This window comes from Lycium ferocissimum, chromosome 4 (genome assembly GCF_029784015.1).
Source record: "Lycium ferocissimum isolate CSIRO_LF1 chromosome 4, AGI_CSIRO_Lferr_CH_V1, whole genome shotgun sequence".
Classification (NCBI taxonomy): Eukaryota; Viridiplantae; Streptophyta; class Magnoliopsida; order Solanales; family Solanaceae; genus Lycium; species Lycium ferocissimum.
The window spans coordinates 31,704,607-31,726,379 of NC_081345.1; the positions used below are offsets into that span (position 1 = coordinate 31,704,607).

Consider the following 21,773-nt stretch of genomic DNA (forward strand, 5'->3'; position numbering starts at 1 on the left):
TTACAAAAAATAAAATAAAAATTACTTCAGAAGCTCCTTTTGGTAGACAAAATTGAGACCCATTTTTCCCTGCTTTCTTCTTTAAATATATACTACTACTATTTTTTCTTTCTTTAAGATGGACGAAGAACTAAATTTTTAAGTGTTGCTTGCATAGTATCATGCCACTAGTTGTTTTGTGGTCCGTTACAATTCGTTGTATATTTTTATCTTAAATCTTTCAAGAGACTTTTATTTTACACGTATCGAAAAATAGAATACAAGAAATTTTTGCATCATCATTTACTTTTATTCAAATTGCATGTTGCACAAATTCCTCTATATGTCTCATTCTCCGTGTAATATTATAAATTACAAAATCTATATGATTATTTAGAAATGTATTCGTTAGATGTTTATCCTCATATTTCATATATTTTCTTCTTTTTTGGTTGGGTATGGGGGTGTGGGGGAGGGAGATGCTCTGGAGTCTGGATGATTTAAATAGAATATTTAGGGCAAAGAAAGAAAATTGAGTGTAAGTAAACCAGTGATAGCTCGATTATTGATGTTACAGGTCAAGTCAATACTTGTCCAACTAGGGATGGGAAAATTAAGATATTGAAAGAAAAAAGGCGGAGGACTTGGTCAGCAGACACAAATACTTCAACTTATTTGATTTTTTGTTCTTATTGTCACCATCAAGTTATCAACCTCCCGTGGAACAAAACTTAATATACCCCTTTTTTGGAAAAAAAAAAATTATTTTCTTGTTTTATTTTGAAAACGAAAATTCTACTCAAACATTGTCCATGCATGTGCTGTTTGGTTATCTTATTAAATGTATTAATAATGTTCAATATTTTTCACTAATATTTTTCACTTTTTAGGAAAATTTCTAAGAAAGAGATGATCATGATAAGACTATAAAATTAAAGTGAAAGAACACCAAAATTGAGGTACAAGTTTTAACCTGAGAACTTTTAACAAATTCATTTATAGCAAGGAATCAGAGTCCAGAGAAAGGGAGAGTATACAAAATGTCAGCCAGCCTTTAAAACTTTAAATAAAAAGAGAGAAATGTTAATCGAAGTAAAATGCATGGTCCAACTATTTGATTTTGCATTTGAGAATAAGACAAGCTAAAATAGAACATTTGATTTTGTCAACGTAATGACTATCTTTGCTTAGACTTGACAAAGTAGACTGACAATGTGTTACTAGAAGAAACCAGACTAACCTGGCCCCTCTTGAAGATTTTTCTATGCGAGAAACTCTATTTTGTGCCTCTCACAAGTCACAACTAACACAAGTTGTGTAAGGCTTCTATTTGTTTCACCAATTTACCACTTTTACGATCTAAACCCAGCATGTTCGAGTGGCAAGCTCCTTAACTAGTTGGGATGAAATGGCAAAGTAATCTATAGATACTCACAAAAGGGAGGAATTGCTGCATCCTCTCATCCTGACTAATTACATTTACTCAATCAGTACAAAGATAATAACGAGCTTCGTTGAATTTTTATCAACAAAATAAATAACATGATTATGAAGAATTATAATAAGTACAAGCTTCTGGGAAATATGAAGTAAAAGATGTAACCAGACATCGAAAAGCAAAACTTTTGACAGCATTGGGAAACAAACTTGAAAATGACGATTTTAACAGGGCAATACACGAATCAACATTTGTATGTACAATTCTTGTATGATCATGAAGTTGGCTGGATCCTTTTGAGCCGCATGTATTCCAAAAACTGGGAAGGTAATTCTGCTAAAAGTGACTGAAGGACTGAGTCTCCACCTACAAATCAATTCAAAGGAATCAGGTCGCATACAGAGAAAGCCTACTCACACTAGTGTCGTTCTTAGAGAAAGACATTTGATCTATCCTCCTCAATAAGAGATAGCTCGTGTTAAGTGTTAAAATAACCTACTTTGTACATCCCGGTAGGGAACAAATTGGACTATGTCACGCACTGCAACACGTCCACGTGTTGATTCAAGCCTCTGTTTATCAGCATCTAAAATCTGTGGACATACAAAATAGGAATTGTCTTTACGCCACTAGATGATTTGATACCAATGCTGCATGTGGATAAAGAGTAAATACACACCTCCATTTCCTTGTAATCAGCTCCTCCCACCCCAACAATAAGAATTGACAATGGCAAATCCGTAGCATGAACAATGGCATCCATTGTTTCTTGGAGATCTGTTATCACTCCGTCCTGGGATTTTTGTAATAATGTAATCAGCATATCGAAATAACCATATGAAATTTACTCACAAATGGGCATAATGAAATTCAGCCTCGGCCAGAATTAGATAAAGAGCTTCACTCCAAGTGAAATTCAAGTTAAAGGTTTTCTACACCATTTTTATGCGATTCAGTGGAATATTTACATACAAAAATGACATACCCAGTATAATCACACAAGGTGGGGTCTGGGGGGGAAGAGTGTACGCAGACCTTACCCCTATCTTGGGAGGTAGGGAGGTTGTTTCCAATAGACCCTCGGCTCAAGAGAAGGTGCCAAGACAACAATAATAATAGGCAGTAATAGCAACATATAATAAGATAAATGAAGTTAAAAGGAAAAGAAACAATCAATTTTTATTTTTTTTTAATAAGAAAAGAAACAATTAAGCTATATTAGAGATCTAAAAAATAAGGGAATGAGCAAAGATAATAAGACTTCTAGTACGGAAAAAAAATCCTCGCGGCCCCCTACTAGCACTCTACCCCTACCCTGATACTCGACCTCCACACCCTCCTATCAAGGGTCATGTCCTCGGTAAGCTGAAGCTGCGCCATATTCTGCCGAATCATCTCTCCCCAGGACTTCTTCAGCCTACCCCTCCCTCTTCTCATGCCCGTGGCGGAACCATCTCACTTCCTTCCCGCGTCTTGTCCGCATCGGGCACCCCCGCATGGTTAAGCCACCGTTCGAATCATATCTCTCTTCCCGCATCTTATCCACCACGGCGGCCACACCTACCTTGTCATGAATCACTTCATTCCGAATCATACCTCTCCTAGTATGCCCGTACATCTATCTACGTATCTGTATCTCTTCTAGACACGAGCTTTCATTTCATCCATCCCGCTCCAATATGATGTCTGACATCATCATCAATCTCACTATTCTTTTTGATGATCGACCCCAGGTACTTGAAACTTTCTTTCTTAGGGATGACCTGAGTATCAAGTCGCACGTCCTCGTCCTCTACCGGTATCACGTCACTGAACTTGCTCTCCAAGTACTCTGTCTTAGTCCTGCTCAACTTGAAACCTTTCGACTCCAGGGTCTGTCTCCAAACCTCCAGCCTCGCGTCTCGTCAATAAGCACAATGTCATCTACAAATAACATGCAGCACGGCACCTATCCTTGAATGTGACGCATCAGTGCGTCCATCGCCAAAGCAACAGAGGAATATTTACATGTACATAAATATTTATGTCTATATATCAGTACCATTTGCCTAGCTTAACTGCAAGGCTTGATGGTAACTCAGGTTCATGCTACCAATCAAGGTTCAAACTTTGCTCATTCGTTGAATAGAAAGCACAGCTCCCACTTAAAAGCCAAAAAGATCACATGTTTGAAAAGAGATCAATTGGCTAGAACTCTAATCAATGAAAGCCAACATGCTAGTACATGATGGTTAGCATTTTACTTGACCTAAAAACCACGACCATCAGTAAATAAGGTGAAAGTACAGTGGTCATCGCGAATTGAAAAAGAGATGATCTATGTTTACAAACTGAGATGTACCGTGATTATTAACAAAACGAAGTACTTCCGCTCGCCCTTCATCAAAGACTGATTTGCTATATTGGCAGCTGACGTAACAACTGGTCCAAATATAGTTGGTCCTGCAAGCGAAACATTAAAAAGGGCACCCATGTATGCTGTCATGATACCCTGGATTCCTTCCACCTAGAATAAGAAAATACTGATTAATAAAATAAAGTGAAATAAACAGAAATTATGGAGGTCACAACATTAATATATGGTAACAAAATCACATTTAATGCTCTTTTGGATATACCTCACAGTAGTCACTGCTGCCATTTAGATTGAAGCAATGAGAAACAGGGCCATCAATGGGCCGCACTCCGAAACCCCAAGCAGGGTAACGTCGGTCTTTATCGTAGAACTGCAATACTTCTCCAGCATCCAAGATTGCCTGAAATTTGAATCCGATTCGATGAAGTTATTCATATGAAGGAAACACATAATATCATTATGTACAAGACCAGTTTCTCACTCTTTGATAATCATTTGGCCGTCCTGAAGGATCGATATAATGCAATGAATCAGGTAAGCGTGGATTTCCATTAGAAGCTGACAAACACAACTCGTGTGAGAGAACAAATGCATGCTGAGATGAAAAATAAGAAATATCCAACATCCATAGCAGAAGAAAGGTAAGAAAAGCAAATAAATGTAGGTGAACTAATAGAATCGACATAACATATCATTTTGAAGGGGCCAACCAAACTTTGTCATACTATTACATCTTTCAGTTAATCCAAGCAATTCTTATTGTAATGACACTGAAGAGTTCCTGCGGATGTGGAGTAAAGTGCCACAAATTAGCTATATTCAAGATGATATAGCTACAGTCACACAAACAATCAGAGCATACAGAACCTTAGGCATTCCAAGAATAAGAACTTCAAGCCCCTATGGTGGCTCAATCTAACCCCTCCAATGCCAAAAATAAATAAGGGGTCAGAGATAATGATCATAAGATTGGTGAAGGCAACACAATATGCCCATGCATAGCTACAGAAATATAAGCAACCTTGCTCAAACCTGATATCATGAAGGAGAAAGAGTACAAAACATATACACAGACCAATACATACCAGTAAAGTCGATGGCCACCATGAAGTTAAGTTCATAGCCCCCTGCCAAGTAATCGAGGAATGTATGCTGGGTTTTCTCAAAAAAGCTTTCCACAAAAAGCTGGCTCTTTAGGACCTGGTAAAATTTGTGACCTCGATGAAATGCAGAAAGTTTAAAGTAGAAGTATCTTTTCCTGACAACAGAGATTTTTACCTTGTTTTGCAAATTTTGTCCCACAGCAGCTGGTATGAAAAGATTTGCACTCGAACCAGTCGAATGCAACACTTTTAAATCTGCTAGTGATTTCTGAACCTTTCTGACAATTGGCAAGGAAGAAAGACTGTCAGTTTACAGCCTGTAGACGTCAGAAATGACAGAAAGATGAAAGAAAGGTCATTTACCCAATTAAATCATGCTTTCCGTTTGAATTGAAGTCATAACATTCAATAGTCAATGGACTGTCCTGCATTTGTTCAGATGTTATTGATACCATATAGTTTCCTGACATACTTGAAGAGTATTGTTTAGAAGATACATCCCCATCAATTTAGTGAAACTATTGTCCGTACAGGCCCTCAATTTCAAAGCTATAGACGACTAGTATAAGATGAGAAACCTTTGGCTGTATTCCACAATGGACAATGCATCAAATACTTCTGAAGAATCCCGACAATAAAATTATTTAACTAGCTAATAAAATCAGGAAATTTCATGTTACATTCAAGAGCAAATACATGGAAATTCTTCTCAGTGAGAGCATACAATCTGCCAAAATTCAGTAGTACAAATTGTACGGTCATCCCTCAACTCATCGATGTGTAAAAGATAATTAGCTACACTTAAAATCCAAATATCTACCATTGAGTTAGAAACCCGCAAAAAATATGGCTAATGACTACATGAAAATAATTTCTTTTTCACCAAATTCAAAATTCATAAAATTCTAACAATTTCACACTTGCTCATACCAACATCTGATTCACATGGAATAGCATATAGTCCCATAGAAAGTGGCACTCTAGCTCATAGCAACATATGTCTCGCAAGGTTTCCTGTTTGGTCCCTTCCAAGATTTACATTTTTTTGGGGAGGGTCTCAGAAATACTTTTTAGGAAGCACATGGAGGAACATTTCTTTTGTACCTTACTTCCAACTTGTTGAATACTTATGGAAACTGGTTTCCAAATTGGACTATGATCATCTTTTATAACTTCTGTTTTGCAAATTGGAACCACCATTCCACTCTCTATAGTTTTAGATATCACCAAAAATGGATCCTGCCACAATCAATGAGATAGTTAACTTATATCCATTACACAATTCAAAATGACAAAAGATAAAACTATTTTGATGAGTTCTTACACTTTTTGAGAACAAATCCTTGGACACCAACTCTGAACATCTCAATTTCAACTCTACAGTAGTCTTTGAGGCAACACTTTCTTCAGCACAAACAGTAAGCTTACCAGATTTTTGTTCATGCGTTGGACCAGAAGATTGTTCTCCACGTATAAGGTCTAAGGTCAGGGACCCATTTGACTTTGTGACGATCTACAAGGAAATTCAATAATCATTGGATTAATAAGAAAAAGTAACTTCATACATAGAACTATATTGATTATGAAATCATTGGTTGGAAAAAAATAGCTGCATGCAAGAACTTAAACAAGAGAAATATATCAAACAGGCTTAAAGCAGGCATCAAATGTGGCTATTATCTTGCTGGTAACATCTGGATAATCAAGCAGAATAAGATGACTGTCAAGCAAATCCACAATGTTTTAGCTACCAGCCGACACACAAGACAACCAGTGGTGGGATATGCATAACCGAGTTACACAAAGTATAGAGCCTTAAATGTGAAATGTGTCTTCTCTTAGCACTTCAGTTCACATACCAATTACAGCCTCAATATCGAGTCATGCCCTTGTCTCTTACACCATAAGTAAGAAAACTACGGTGACACTATAATTTCAAAAATAAATATTGGATTGACAAGTGATCCGCACCTCAGATAATGTGCAACTAGCCTCTCCAAGAAAGTCCTGCTCCTCCAGTTTAAGCATCTGCATAAGTTATGCAGACTTCATGTATTAATCGTGAGCCATGATTATATATGTTCGTATCCTTTAATATTGCTTGGAAAATTAAAATGGTCTAATCATTTGCCCAAAGACAGTAAATGATGGAACAAATAAATGAATTGCTAGGCACATGAAATGTACCCATCAGGTAAGAAAGGAAACTTATTGTCCAACAGCCTGTACAGATGACAAAGCAGAGTGAAGAAAATGGAAGCAGAAACGCTTAGCTTTACATGCTTCTCTAACTACTTCTCTACGGCGAGTCCAGGTGAATCAGGAGAAGTTCATGGCTAAATTTTAGGTATCAGCGGATACAAGGATTACATAAACTACCATATGCAAGACTCCATGAACTTGAAGTTGTCTTACAAATCTTATCTAGAATCTCACGCTCTAGACAAAGAGCATGTTTCGCCAACTTTCTAAATCTGCTTATTTTGAAAAGTATTTTTTGTCAAATGGGGTTTCAGCAAAAAAGTACATTCGAATACTAGCAGTTTGTGATGGGCCAATCTAGTGTCAAATTTTCAAAGAGGCCATGTAAAAGATCACTTTATAATCAGTATCATCTAAATCGATAAATGATAAATGTTTATTATGAGAAACTTTAATAAAGCTTTGCAATTTCATTTGAATAAAATGTAATAAATTAATATGTTCGGTGGAAATCACATGTTATACTATATTTCAATAAACAGCTCTCCATGTTATGATACAAGTCCACTGAAAGAAATATGACTCCGTTATTCTTCTCCTCTATGTTGTTTGTGGAATCCAGATATACCACTCAAAAGAACATAACATGGAAGAATCTCAAGAGAAATAAAAGATTCAATGATCTAATCAAATAATAGTACTACGGTTCGAGAGAAAGTAGCAGCATCTACTCGGACACTTCAGAAGCACTTATTTATTAGTTTTAAATATAGCAGACAGAATTCCATTGGTCTAATTTGGGAGCTTAGGATAGATTTTGACTCTATCTGACAAACATATCAGATAAAATCACAAAACAAAGAATAAGCATGTTTTTGAGACTTTACTCATAGATGTATTGCCGACTATGCATAAAGTTAGTATTTGTTCATAATTTTGGGGTAGTTTGGTAAACATAAATTTTTGCTAACGGTATTTTTGACCTTTGAAATCCTTAAAAGAGCACACAAAAATACCTTGACATCTTGATTATGAAATTGAGTGTCAATATCACAGACACGGAACCTGAGATAAAAAGAATCTTGTAAGACAGAAAAGAGGTATCTAATTGACAGAAACATCAGATTCTGAAATGTCAAGACTCACACCAAATTCTGCACTGTCTCAAAATGATAGGCAATAGTATACTTTGTAATCCACTTGGGATTCAATGAGTTTGGAACTACTTCAGTACGGGCAAGCTCTTGCAATGAACCATCTCTTCCTTTTGAATAAACTACTACCATAGGGTCACTCTGTAAATAATAAAAAATTTAGACAGAGTCTGATAACTTGGTAAAGTCAAATGCATCTTTAGGTCAAGAAATGGGCAATAATGCTAGCAAATAAAACGCATTGTAGATTAACGACGGAACCATTCATGTCAGAAAAGAAAGGAACAGAAAGGGAGGGGATGCATCTACCAACATACAAGAAAATAGGCTCCTACGAGTTTTAGAAGAAAAATACACTAAGTACGTCATTTAATTATCTAGTGTAACGAAATAGTATACTTCTTAGTTAGGTTACTACTTCGTTCAACATCATAGAAATACATAGACCATAAACCCCACAGAAGTCAGTAAGTTTCAAAAATGCCAGTTCAGACAGGCAAGTTTATTAAAAGAACTTGTGATACATGCTATAGAACGATAGTTAATAACTTTCTAAAACGAACTCTGGAGTGAGTATGATAATTTGACATTTTCCACCATACCATATTTCTAAAGCTAGCCATAGAAAACCAGAAATAAATGGAAGATACCAGATAAAGCAGCAACTACTATTCATATCACATGAACAACAACCGGTATGATTGATACCCAAGTTCTGGAAGTATAGTTCCGTCAACCTTTCACTACACTAGTTTGTCTCTAGAAGCTAGATTTGGAGGATATCCTATGTAAAGAATGGCCTTCTCCGTCTACACCTTAAGCATTAACACTAAAACTGGATCCTTAAAATGATAGCTCTAATGAAATACACATAATTCTGAGTGCAAATATTCAATGCCTTGGGCCAACTATGGAAATGAAGTTACAGAAATTGTATATAGAAAACATTAAGTAATAATACTATTGAAGCAGTATTACCATGAATCACATCACATGGAAATATTTGTCATTCACAATACCAAACTCTAATGATTAAGGAACAAACCTTAGAAAGCACATCGCGATCACGCAAACCGGTAGCAGATAGAGATAACTGCAAGTGAATAGAATAGTTTAAACCAAAAAGTACAGTAAAAGGAATATTTCAATATTCACAGTTAATCCTCAATGCTTAATTTTGCCACAGGCTAATAGCCAAGAACTAGAACTGATACATAGTTTGCAAATAATGATGGGCATGCAAAATGATTTTAAGCAGCAAAATGCTCAATAAGAAGCTCACATAATCTGATATAGCACAGCATCAGAATACTTACGCCGCCGGAAACCAAAAGTTGGAGATTTTGTCATCAATTTGAAATGCCTAATACTTTATCTTCCTTTTCAGAGCATTATAAATATTATTAAAATAACAGTAGGCCAATTACTTCTATGCAACTTGGCAACCTTCAAATTTATATTTGATCTGTTGTCCACTGGGACCTTCACAGGAAAACTGTAAAAGGATGCAAAAGATATCCAGTTACAAAATTGACCGAGCAACAGCTCGAGCACTCCTTGAGAACACCTTTGGCTAGAAGTCTAATCTTTTTGGATTTCAATGAATAACTACTTCATACCTAAACTTGGTGACCTTTTAGTTTATATAAGGCAATTAAGTTGTGTAGCATAAATGTTTTGAAATATTCCTTTTACTGTACTTTGCAGTCAAACTTGATCGATTTAAGTCATGATAATTGGGAAGTGTCAAAGTAAAAGTAAATTTTCAGAAGCGGGAATCCCAATCCTGTTAATTAAAGTATAGATCACGTTCATACTGTACATTAATCATATACATAGAGTGAGTGCCTTATTAAGCTGCAGCATACTACCGCTAGATTCTACTTGCGATCCACTCCAAAGTCAACTAACATTTCCTCTTCTGACTTCTCCCTCATATATTTTTGTCTTCTCTTCAATGACCGAGAAATTGAAACATGGATAAGGTACACACTTATATTATTTGCATTACATTCTCCAAAACCTTGTAAGAGCCGGGGATGAATACTGAAATTGAAAAGATAAGGAGAATTGCTGGCATTGAAATGTGAAGGAAAAGGAGGATTAATTAAGCCTATTTTGCTGCAATATTGTGGTGTGAGACAGAGAAGCAAACAGAAACTGTTGGAGGCATCTTTCAAATTAAAGGGTAAATTTTCTTACTTGCAGTTTCCTTAAGCTTATCCTCCGTGTGTATGTAATTCATTTGGATACTAAAGGAAGTATTGCCGACAATGATCCGATATGATTTAGACTTATGCACATATTTGGCATAATCTGGTGTTAAAAGAAAGAAATAAATGAGTAAATCATATGAATCGGTCGATGTTGGAAGATTATACACTGGCCGAATTATCTGCCGCATAGGTAAATATAATTCGACGAATTGAGAGTCAAACCTGAAACCCCGAGGGTTGGGTATTCTAATTTAGTTATGAGTTAGCCTAAATAAAGGAATTAACATGAGATCGATATGATGTGATCATAGATTGATCGAAGAAGTCGAACGGATAACTCGAGGTGACGAGTTTGGTATTTCGACGAATACTGTAAGTAGTAACTGCACCGGAAATTGTGTTTCCATAACTTGCATGATTTAAAGATGATTTTTAAAGAGAGTGTTCAAATATTTTGAATTTGCATGTGGGACAAGTCTTTTACTTGATAGATAATATGATACTAAACCGTTTACTTGAGATATTTACCGCTTATTTGAAATGCTTTCACCATTCCTAGACTTGTTTTACCATTACTTGAAAAATTGTTATCTTGACAAGTTTGTTTGTTAAAGTTTGACATAATGCCTGATTTGATAAGAACTAAAAATGCCCTGTTTGTTTTGAAAATGTTTATACGAGTACTTTACTGGTTATAAAGAAAGTATAGTTTGGGAGTAGACCTTGATGGATCTCGTAGCTAGTGGCGGGTTCGTTAGATCTGGTGCACCTTGTAATTACAGATTACCGTTACAGCCCTCGCTAGTGGAAAGGTAGAACTAGCATACCGTTACTGATTTCTCTCGCAGAGGGACCTACCATTGTATTTGACTCCTTTACGAGGGGTCCACAGTTATTGGCTCAAGGTAGGGAACAACACCCATTTCATGATTCCTTCTTGGAAATCTACCAAACATACATATTTTATATGACACAGTGTTTACCGAATTGTTAATTGATTATGTTTACAAGAAACACATGAGACTGATTATTGTTTCCATTTCTGAAAGGGCATTGTTATGATATCTCTAATCATTATACTAGCTATGTTTCTCACTTGTCCCCATTAAAAACAGTTGTGGTTAGGTGCTATTACTTACTAAGCTAGTGACTCATAACCGCTATTTTTTTTACTGAGACACCAGTTGACGCCAGCGAGGATTTCATTAACTAAGCATACGAGTTGACAGTTTCTGGTGAACCCCCAATTGCTTCGCGTGGGCAAGAAGTTTATTTCTTTGCTATCGTCCTTTTCTTTTAAAACTCTTAGAGTCGCTCCGTCAGTCATAATTATTAGTTCCATGAGTATTCTTTTATTATAGACTAGTGACTAGTATTACATGTTCTTCCCATATTTTGGAGATGGTTTTTGTATGATTATGTTGAAAAACGGTTGATTGAGGATGACTTTGGATAGTCCTAAAAATAGGGGAAACTCTGTCCGATTTTCTGTAAAATACCGATGAGGCTTGCTTGGGGCACTAACCTTAAGCGTCAGTCACAGTCCTAAATTGGGTCGTGACATTCTCGCACCCTCCCCCGCCCTCAATTCCATCGACTTGGAATGAACAAATTACTTTAAAATCTTTGTTGTGATACACCTATAGTATCCTCTCCAACCAATAGACTTCAGTTTAGTAACATAATACACTCTTTCTTTGTTATGGACAAGCATCCTATCCCTTAGCATAGATATAGAACAAAGTCAACTAGTCAGCACAAGTTCCTAATCAAACAATTTTGATCTAAGGTGTCTATATCAACTTCTTTATCCCAGCAAAAACGTGTAGGGAGACATCCAAGCAAGCTCGGTTCGGCAATCACATAATAAGGCACTTTCTGGAATGTTCTACCCACATTCAATGTCAATTCAACTTGCAATCCAATCTGATAGATGTCAAGAGATTGCACTACATATCCTCACCTAACACGAATTCTCCATCAAAGTTCTTAATCAACCTCAATGATCCAACAAAACTCTAACGAAATCACGCTAAAACGTGGAGGATACATCTACTCATGCTATCAGTTCAGAAATGGCATAATAACTAATAAGGCAGTTTTTGAATTACTCCTTTTGTCTCAATTTATGTGATACAGTTCGGATTTCGAGAGTCAAACTTCTTTATTTTGACCGTGAATTCGGACCCACAATCTTTAAGTTTTTTGAAGAAAAAAAATTAAAGGTAATACGAATAAATCATCGTCAAAGATTTTCTTGTTTTGACTCTCGAAATCCAAACTGAATCACATAAATTAAGACAGAGGGTGTATCTTCTTAGGGTCATAGCTAAGTCAACTTCTAGTCCAATCTAATAAAATGTCAAAATCCAGCAACATTTACTCATCTAATAGGAATAGTCTCACTAAAAAGATATCAATTCAACCACAACAGGTCCAATTAAATTATCCCACACAATTAATAAAAGCTAATGATTTGATACCAATACACTTTGTATGATATGAGTAAAATGTAAAAAACCTGGACATGAGAGTAGAGGCCTTGGTAACCACGAGACTTAAGGAGAGCATCGACAGCTTCGTTATGACCACCACCACCACCGTTATTGTTTTGATTTGCCACGTAAGCACCGTTACCACCAACTGCCGAATGTCCACCCTTCTCTTCAGAGCAACAATTACCCATCCCGCAAATATCTACTACTACTATGTGTGTGTGTGTTTGTGTAACTTTATTGAAGTTGCAATATGTAATGTAATGAGCGTTGAATATGGAACTGACAGAGAATGGGAACAAGGGACAAACGGACCCACTAGTAAGAGTAGTATTATATAATCAAATAAAAACGCGTTTATTTCCGATAAAATTCTAAGGATGGAAATATATGTTGAAATTACTACTTGTTGTGCTAAAGTTCGAATATTAATGATGCTTATTCCGTATTCTATTTCGAGATTAGTTGGAGATAAGAAAAGAGTTGGAAAGAGGTTATCCTCCTTTTGTTATAGGGGTAAGCCCTGCTTTAACTAATGGAAGATTCCTTAAATAAAGTTTGTGTCTGTAGAGGAAGCTTCTTTGGAGGAAACATTATGTACATAATATATTAATCTTGTATAAAATGTATAAGCTGGAAATTGGCACAAGATCTGGAGCAACAACATTTTACTTTCTAATTTAGGCGTCTTTTTACTTTCCTTCTGTTATTTCCTAGAATAGTGCTTGTTTATTTGTTTTGTTGCAAGACTCCTCTACTGATTATTTAATAAAATAGCGCATAGGGCCGTGATTTTTTTTATAAAAAAAAAGGTGCTTTATACACAAATATGAGCTAAATCGGGTGTGTATACACAAAGTATGAGCTACGTATAGTGTAATTTTCTCATAAAAACTCCTATTTTATATCGTGTTAGGTATGTTATAGTTGTACGGAAATTCACTCTATAATATCTATACGTTCATATAAGTTTTTATAGTGGAAAAAGAAAAACCTTAACTAGCGTTTGCTGACCCCCATAGAATGATAATTATATCACTCACTGTTGAGACTTTTTTGTGTAACAACTTGGTATCCCATTCGGGTCATTCCCCAAGTACACACAGTTTTATTAGCCACCCTGTATGTAGTTTCAGTTGACTTGATATAAGTAGTGTTTCTTTCAGACCCAAAAAAATATTCAGTTCTCAATACTTTTTTCTTGATTGTAACTAATGTCCACTTAGCTGTTACGCAATCAAATCTGCACCTATCAGTGTCTTCCTATATGTGCTTAACAGAGTAGCATGACCACATATTCTAACACTTTGTGTTGCCACGGAAAGTCCTTAGTTTGTGGTCAATGATATGGCAAGCAAGAGAGGTCAACCACTAGAGACTCGTATGACCATTTACCAGATAGATAGTGGAGCACAAACAGATTTACAGATAGGATGTGAGACATACGTTTAACAACACCAGCCTCAAATGACACCAAAAGATCCTAATTTCACCACTAGTAACCAAAATTAGATAGGATTAGCTTAGATTTAGACACAGAACTTGCTTCCTAAAACGAATCTACATTTGCCTCCAGGGCACAACAGATGTCTTCGGTTAGCATGTAACATGTTTTTTTACATTTCTATCATTCCATTAACAACCCGATCATCAAAAGTCTACCCAAGACGCCTTACAACTGAATACTCGAATGACATGGAAGAAGTCCTTTCTTGTATTACAGCTTCTGAAGCATATTGCTGCGGAACTAGAGGAGGAACGTAAGGAGCTGAACGGCCAGAGCAGTAGTCGTGTGTACTTGTGTGTATTACAGCTTCTGAAGCATATTGCTGCGGAACTGGAGGGGGAACATAAGAAGCTGAAGGGCCAGAGTAGTAATCGTGTGTAGTTGTGTGTATTACAGCTTCTGAAGCATATTGCTGCGGAAATGGAGGAGGAACGTAAGGAGCTGAAGGGCCAGAGTAGTAGTTGTGTGTGACAATACTCTCCTGTGGTTGCAGCATTCCTTCCTCTACCTGCGAATACGATTGGTAATTCCTGTCATTTAGCCCCATGAGATACTGCTGTGACGGGACCACGTCTTGTGCTGAATTATACCTGTCAAAGTGACAACTTAAGATCACCCTTCTATATTTATCAAGTTTGAAAATGGACTGACAAAAGAAAGAAGGGGAAACAGCGGAGCAATTTGTTCACTTGGAATACTTAAACTCTCAAACATAGGGCTACCAGTTCTGAGTTCAACTTAATACATGCTAGAACATCGTCACTGAATTGCAAATATAAGTACACCCAACGGCTGACGGTAAGAAGAATTACCATACTTAATAAAGCAAGCAATCAAAAACCTCGCTTCTTCTGTCCCCTACCTCACAGCTTCCAGAACTGAAGGGAGAAATAAATCCTCACAGAATAAAGAAAAGAAAGAAAGCAAAGGACACAGCACCTAAGATATGGGTTCGGTATATCGGGGGAAATGCCTTGAGTGACATATGGTTGATGAGAATATGCATGACTGGGAGCAGTCAATTGTTTATGCTCCGTAACCGTAAGAGCAGTCTCCACGAAGTTCGTGGTTCTAAGCCACCCATGCTGAGCACTTTGGAGTTCATAGACTTGTTGAGACTCCACAATCGGTGGAGGATGAACATGCTGTATTCTGACCATATATGGATCCTCTGCAGAAGTGGGCATCGAGGAATTCTTAACCATATCCAAAGCAGGAATTGTATTTGGCGGTGGAACATTGGCCAATGACGAACCCACTTTTGGCTGGGGATAAGACAGCACCTTAGCCTGATCTTCCATAGCCAAGGCGGGCATAATCTTTGGCATGTCAACATTAGCAAAAGACTGGCCCACTTTAGCCAGTGGATGGGGTGCCGCTGTTGCTGATGTTGGCAGGGGATGAAATAAAGATAACAAGTCCCTCACCTGTATTTTTCAAAGGCCCTTAATGAACAGCAAGCAGTAAAGCATATGCAAGACACCAACTAGTGCTAAATATATTCGCACTCCATATCTAAGAAAGAAACGCCTCACCTGTCGATCATTTAGTTCTGGTTCAAACTTGGTGTGGCGCCAAAAGTCCTTTATAGATTGTCTGAAAGAAGCTTCTGGCAGGGGAAGACACTCCTTAAAAATTCGAAATTTCACCTGAATGAGAGCGATAGTAACATGAATCTTCTTAACTAGTTGCACAATGTTGGATTTTTTAAAAGATGGTGCAGCAAAAAGGTTGAAAGTATTGATTGAAAATGCGTGTCAATTTTTATTAAGCATAGAAGGGCTTTAAATAGCCAACTTAATAAGAGAAAATATGCATAAAATCTGCAGGATAATTTCAAATCCCAAAATATCTCAACTAGACTAATCTACTTGATAAAAAAATTAAAATTCAAAAGTAGATTCATCCTAATCCTAACCAACTTATTTCTAAAAAGAAAGTTACTGCAGTAACTGTAAGCAATTTTCAACACTTGTCCTTTGCTTCAATTGCTGCGTTTTAAAAGAGTTGCTCCTCAATTTCTGCTTCTACTGTTTGTGCTTGAGGATTGTTTTTAAACTTGCACACTTTCGTGGCATGGCCTGTTTGTTTGCAAGTTCCACATATTGCGTCAGGTCTCCACCAACAAAGAATTTCCAAGTGTGTTTTCTTTTTGCAGTATTTAAAAAAAACACCCTCAATAACATTATCTTGTCTGAAGGCTCTTCTTTGCTCCTGCGCTTGAAGAGCACTTATTAGTTCTTCACCAGAGATGGTAGAGAGATCTTCAGAGATGAAATTTTAGACTCGAATCTCTCTGGAATTTTCACAAGAATTTTTCTATTATTTTGTCAACCTAAGTTCAATTGTCAAATACAATATAGGTGTTTGTTGGTCCACGACACTAAATTATCTAGATTTTTTTCAGGGAGTAAAATTCAGAAACAAACTAGAATTAAGAACGCATAATCATGAATAAGTTGAGCCATAGCCAATAGGTTTGAGATGTAACAATTTAGAAAATATCGGTTATAACTCTCCCTCTGACTAACAATAACATGCTACACACTTACACTGAAGACACATAAGAGCATACAGAAGGATGTGGAATAAATTAGCAATGACTTTCTACTGATAGTGACGACATCATGTGGAATAGAGCCAAAAAAAGGGAAGATAAAGTATGGCTCAGAGCTTCTTCCTTTTATCTTTGGTATTATTCAGATCGAAACCTAAGTACTTGCCCAATGACTTGGAAAGATTGGTGAAGAAAAATTCTTAATAATAAACATTACATGCTATGCTTGAGGCTTAAGAACGAAGCAAATCAAAAATTCAAGCAGGATGAACTTAAATCACATACAACAAGAGAGTTCCAAACCCATTTCTTACTATCATCATGCATTTTTTAAATCAAGACCAATCAAGTTCAAGAAGCAGCCAGAATTTTAAATAAATGACAATAAACTTATTTACCTGTACTGGAAATTTGCCTGCAAAAGCAAGTGGTTCCAAGTCTATTATTCCAGTGGATGTTGCTTCATATACACCATACAGAAGCTTCAACTCGAAATCAAACAGGAAAAGCTTTGTTCCTGGCTTAATCTTTTTTATCTTTTCCTTTCTGTTTAATGGAAGCCCAAAAACACGGAATCTGTAACAATCAGGTTTTGTATTTCCACAGCACAAAAAAATAAAACCAGAAAGGACATCCTGCAAGACCAAAAAGAACACATTTCAGAAACTAAGAAGTAGAACAGACTGATCAAATGTATGCTTTTGATTGCCACAATGATGCCGATAAAAAGATAACATGCTGTTATTGTGACAGAAGGATAAATGGATAATGCCTTAGCAAAAGCAGGATTATTATTTGGTGGGCCAACATTGGCCATGGATGGACCCACTTCCTGAGGATATGGCAGCAACTTAACCTGATCTTCCACAGCCAAGGCAGGCATAATCTTTGGCACGCCAACATTAGCCAATGACGGGCCCTCTTTTGCTAGTGGATGGGATACAGCTGCTGCTGTTGCTAATGCAGGCAGGGGACGAAACAGGGATAATAGATTCCTCACCTGTATATTTCAAATTCTCTTTAAAGAACAGAAAGTGGTAAAGCATTTGTAAGACAACTACTTGTGTGAAATATGCCAGCACTCCATATCTAAGGAAAAAAACCTTACCTGATGACCATTTAGTTCGGGTTCAAACTTTCTGCCATGATAATTGTCCTTTATGGCGTCTCTCAGAGAAGATTCTCGCAGGGGAAGACATTCCTTAATTTTGTGATATTTCACCTGAATGGAAAGAGAGCAACAGAAACATGACGCTAGTATCTACTCTCGCAAACCAATTAGGTGGCGAAAGTGATTTTCATCAACCCAAATAACTTGAACACCACACCAAATGTGTCACGATTAAGCTCCTGGAAAGAGTGTTTTGGCGATTTATTCTACCATATCAAAAAGGAAGAAGAAGAAGAAGAAGAAGAAGAAGAAGACATGTACAATATGAAACGAACACCCACGGACAAAACAAAGGCAGCAGCCATGTACAATAAATTAGCAATGGCTTTCTACAGTGGATAGTTTTATGAAATAGTGACAACTTCACAGAAATAAACGCATCACACGGGCTAGAGCCAAGTGAAGGAACATAATTATCCCTCCGAACTTCCTCCTACCGGGACAAGATAACATCCACATCGAGGCCTAAGCACTTGCCTCCAATAACTTGGAAAGATTGGTGAAGGAAGCTCTTGCATAATACACATACATGCCAAGCCTCTGGGCTTAAAAGTCAAGCAAATCATAAATGCAAGCAGGATCAGTTCAAACCACATTAAACCAGAGGGTCCCAATCCCATTACCTAAGACATCATGCATCTTTTAAATTAAGACTAACAAACAGTTTGGACGGAAGTTTAAATAACTGACAGCAAAGTGCAAACATGACTTACCTGTGCTCGAAATTTGCCTCCAAAAGCATGTGGTTCCAAGTCTAATTTTCCAGTGGATGTTGCCTCATACACACCATACAAGAGCTTCATATCAACATCAAACAGGAAGAGCTTTGTTCCAGGTTTAATCTTTTCTACAGTTTCCTTTTTACTTGCACGAAGCCCAAAAACACGATATGTGAAACAATCGAGTTTTGTCCCTGCACTGCACAAAAATATAAAACCAGAAAGGTCCTTGAAAGCTTCCTTGTCTTTCTCTTTATCTCGTGAGGCAGATCTACCAAGACTAGAAGCAGGAGCTGGAGAAGCAGCAGGAGCTGAGACTCCTGCTGAGTCAATAATAGGGAGAAAAGCTTGATCTATCACATTACTTGGCTTAACCTTTGCAGCCTCCTCCTTTTTCTTCAAAAGTATCTTTTTATTTAATTGATTGAAACTTTTCCCCTTCTTTTTCCACCTCTTGCCTTTCATCCCGACTATGAGTGAAGTTAGTTGCTGATTTGCAAAGGAAAAGAGCACTCCTTAGCTACACGGGTACCACAATGAGGAAACAGAGTCAAGTTGAAGAAGCGCGAATGTATACAAAGAACCAATGAGTTTGCAAAGAACAGTAATGATGAACCATATGCTGGTATCAAAGAAACATGACAAGAGTAAAACCTGCAATCTTGAAAAACAAATGTGGACAGAGAAAACGTGGAGCATGTGTTGGGCCTACTGCTTAAGAAAGTAAGTACGTCCCAGACACTTTTCTGTTATCTGATTTAGGAACATTTCTCAGACTTTTTCTTTCTTTGGGATCAGTAAGAAAAACGACCATTTCTATGATTTGAAGATCTCACTTCTAACAATCGATGTAGGAAAGACAATTCCTTCTGAGAATATATTATTAATCTTTTAGCACAAAGTTTGTGCTGAAGACATATTTACCTTTTCAAAAAAAAATACATCAAACATAATCCTTCTTCTTCTTACAAGGACTCTACAACGTCTAGTAAGGACTCTACATCTTCTAGGAGTTCCTTTAAAAAAATGAAATAAAAGAAGACAATTCATCTTTATTTTCTGTATAGAGCTGCTTCTAGGAAAGACAGTTCTTATTAACCAATTTATTCTGGCATCAAATACACATCATCTAATGTCCTTGCGATGTTAAAATAGGCCAAGATTATCTTTTGTGCACTTGTTCTCTGAAATTGGAAAATGTCATCAGTCTATGTTTAAAGTAAGTGGCTCATTGGCTCACTTATCATTTGAAAAGTACCTTTTAGTAATCCCTTTCCAGCAACAGGCTTATTAAGGATAAACCATAAATAAGGAAGAAAGCTTTTTTTTTTTTTTTTTTTTTTTCTATTTCTTCTTCCAATCGCCAACATTTGAAGAACCCAAGTACCATAACTAAAATTAAGGAGAGTGAGGCAGTTGGTGTAACTCAATTGTGAAGCTTGTCAAAATATTTTACAAACAACATACCCAGTGTAATCCCACAAGTGGGTCTCCCTCTACGCAGACTTTACCTCTACCTTGGCAGGTAGAGAGGCTGTTTCCAATAGACCCTCGGCTCGGCTCAAGTAACACAAAAACAACATCAGAGTAGCAAGAAGACTAAAGCAGAAAAGACAACAAGTAGCAATAGAAAACTAAGAATAAGAAATATGTGAATACTAAAATAAAATGTGTGAAAATATTTTACCAATAACATTAATAAAGCTACCCTATTAGCAAGAATAAAAAGGAAATCAAAAGCTTCTCTTTCACAGATAGAAAGAGTAGCAACACAAAAAACCAGTCCCATCATATGGTGCCTCAAAGAGAAATAGGAACCACCAATGTCAAGGAAAAATCCGAGTAATTCTTTCTCCAAAGAGAAAAATAGCAAATGTTCACGCATCAGGATACGCTTAACAACCCAAGAAAGCTATCAAAATCAGAACTTTGTCAAATATAATCACTACCCACAATGCTTAACAACCCAAGAAAGCAATCAAAATCAAAACTAAACCCAAGAAAGCTATCAAAATCAAAACTTTGTCAAACATAATCACTACCCACAATGCATAACAACCCAAGAAAGTTATCAAAATCAAAACTTTGTCAAGTATAATCACTACCCACAATCCTTAACAACTCAAGCCAAGAAACAGAAAAACCTATCTAAATTCCAAACTCAGTTATACTTAAAGACTAGCGCCAAAAAACCGAGAACCCCGAATAAGAAAGTTACAGTCCACAATGAAAAATCCTAGCAACTCTATTATATATAACCAAACGTTCATGCATAAAAAAATAAACAGAAATCTTTATAAAAAATAAAAAAGGAAAACCCATTTAAGGTAGTGGCAGAGTGCATACCAACGTGTAGCGAGCAATGCTTCTGCGAGTGAGAGTGAACGGTCCCCTGCACCTTTTTTTCCTTTTGATTTTCCTAAGTTTTTCTTTTATATGCCTGTAGAGTGGGGTTTGGTAGGGGAAAAATGGGAAAAATGTTTTTCTTTTCTTTTTTTTTTTTTTAATTCGGTAGAGAAAGTAAAGAATATTTATATACAATTATTTAGACAAACAAAAATGACCATTTATGTTTGAGGGTAGGTTCAAAATAGTCTCTTAGGCCTGGAATAGTTTTGGTCTGTTAAGTTTGTCAAAAGCTAACATTTTTAATTTTTGTAAAATGTATTTTTTATGTTTGTTAGATTTAATAGAAACTATGAAAAAAGGGAAGGAATTCTTAGAGGTACAATTTTTGTAATTTATGCTATTTTAGTGTCTGGTGCATTTTTTTGTGTCGCATGTTTTGAGATTTTTATGGTTAAATCTTTTTCTCCAATATTTCCATCAAATCTAGCGAACATAAAATTTTAAATACTTGATTGAGACTAATAGTG

At 36.5% G+C, this 21,773-nt stretch overlaps 1 protein-coding gene across 1 annotated transcript; it reads right to left on the bottom strand.

Annotated features, from left to right (window-relative positions):
* Positions 1-1,383: 1,383 nt before the first annotated feature.
* LOC132053935 (uncharacterized) lies at positions 1,384-19,417 on the bottom strand. Its single transcript, XM_059446028.1, has 23 exons — positions 18,892-19,417; positions 18,116-18,229; positions 17,780-18,007; positions 17,406-17,642; positions 15,986-16,099; positions 15,390-15,877; positions 14,605-15,040; positions 12,970-13,281; positions 9,278-9,325; positions 8,225-8,373; positions 8,095-8,143; positions 6,848-6,904; positions 6,201-6,389; positions 5,981-6,115; positions 5,240-5,301; positions 5,052-5,154; positions 4,859-4,973; positions 4,255-4,331; positions 4,036-4,173; positions 3,759-3,923; positions 2,097-2,210; positions 1,917-2,010; positions 1,384-1,783 (listed from the first exon to the last, which is right to left on the bottom strand). The coding sequence occupies exons 1-23, from the start codon at positions 19,360-19,362 to the stop codon at positions 1,692-1,694; spliced, it is 3,987 nt and encodes a 1,328-aa protein (XP_059302011.1). The 5' UTR covers positions 19,363-19,417; the 3' UTR covers positions 1,384-1,691.
* Positions 19,418-21,773: the final 2,356 nt, after the last annotated feature.

What these genes read in the sequence shown, in the direction of transcription:
- LOC132053935 (XM_059446028.1), bottom strand. Translation starts at nt 19,362, where the DNA reads ATGAAAGGCAAGAGGTGGAAAAAGAAGGGGAAAAGTTTCAATCAATTA. An exon ending in CCGAACTAAATGGTCATCAG is followed by an intron (nt 18,008 to 18,115) that starts GTAAGGTTTTTT and finishes TGAAATATACAG; the next exon opens with GTGAGGAATCTATTATCCCT. An exon ending in CTAGTTGCACATTATCTGAG is followed by an intron (nt 6,390 to 6,847) that starts GTGCGGATCACT and finishes ATTTCCTTGTAG; the next exon opens with ATCGTCACAAAGTCAAATGG.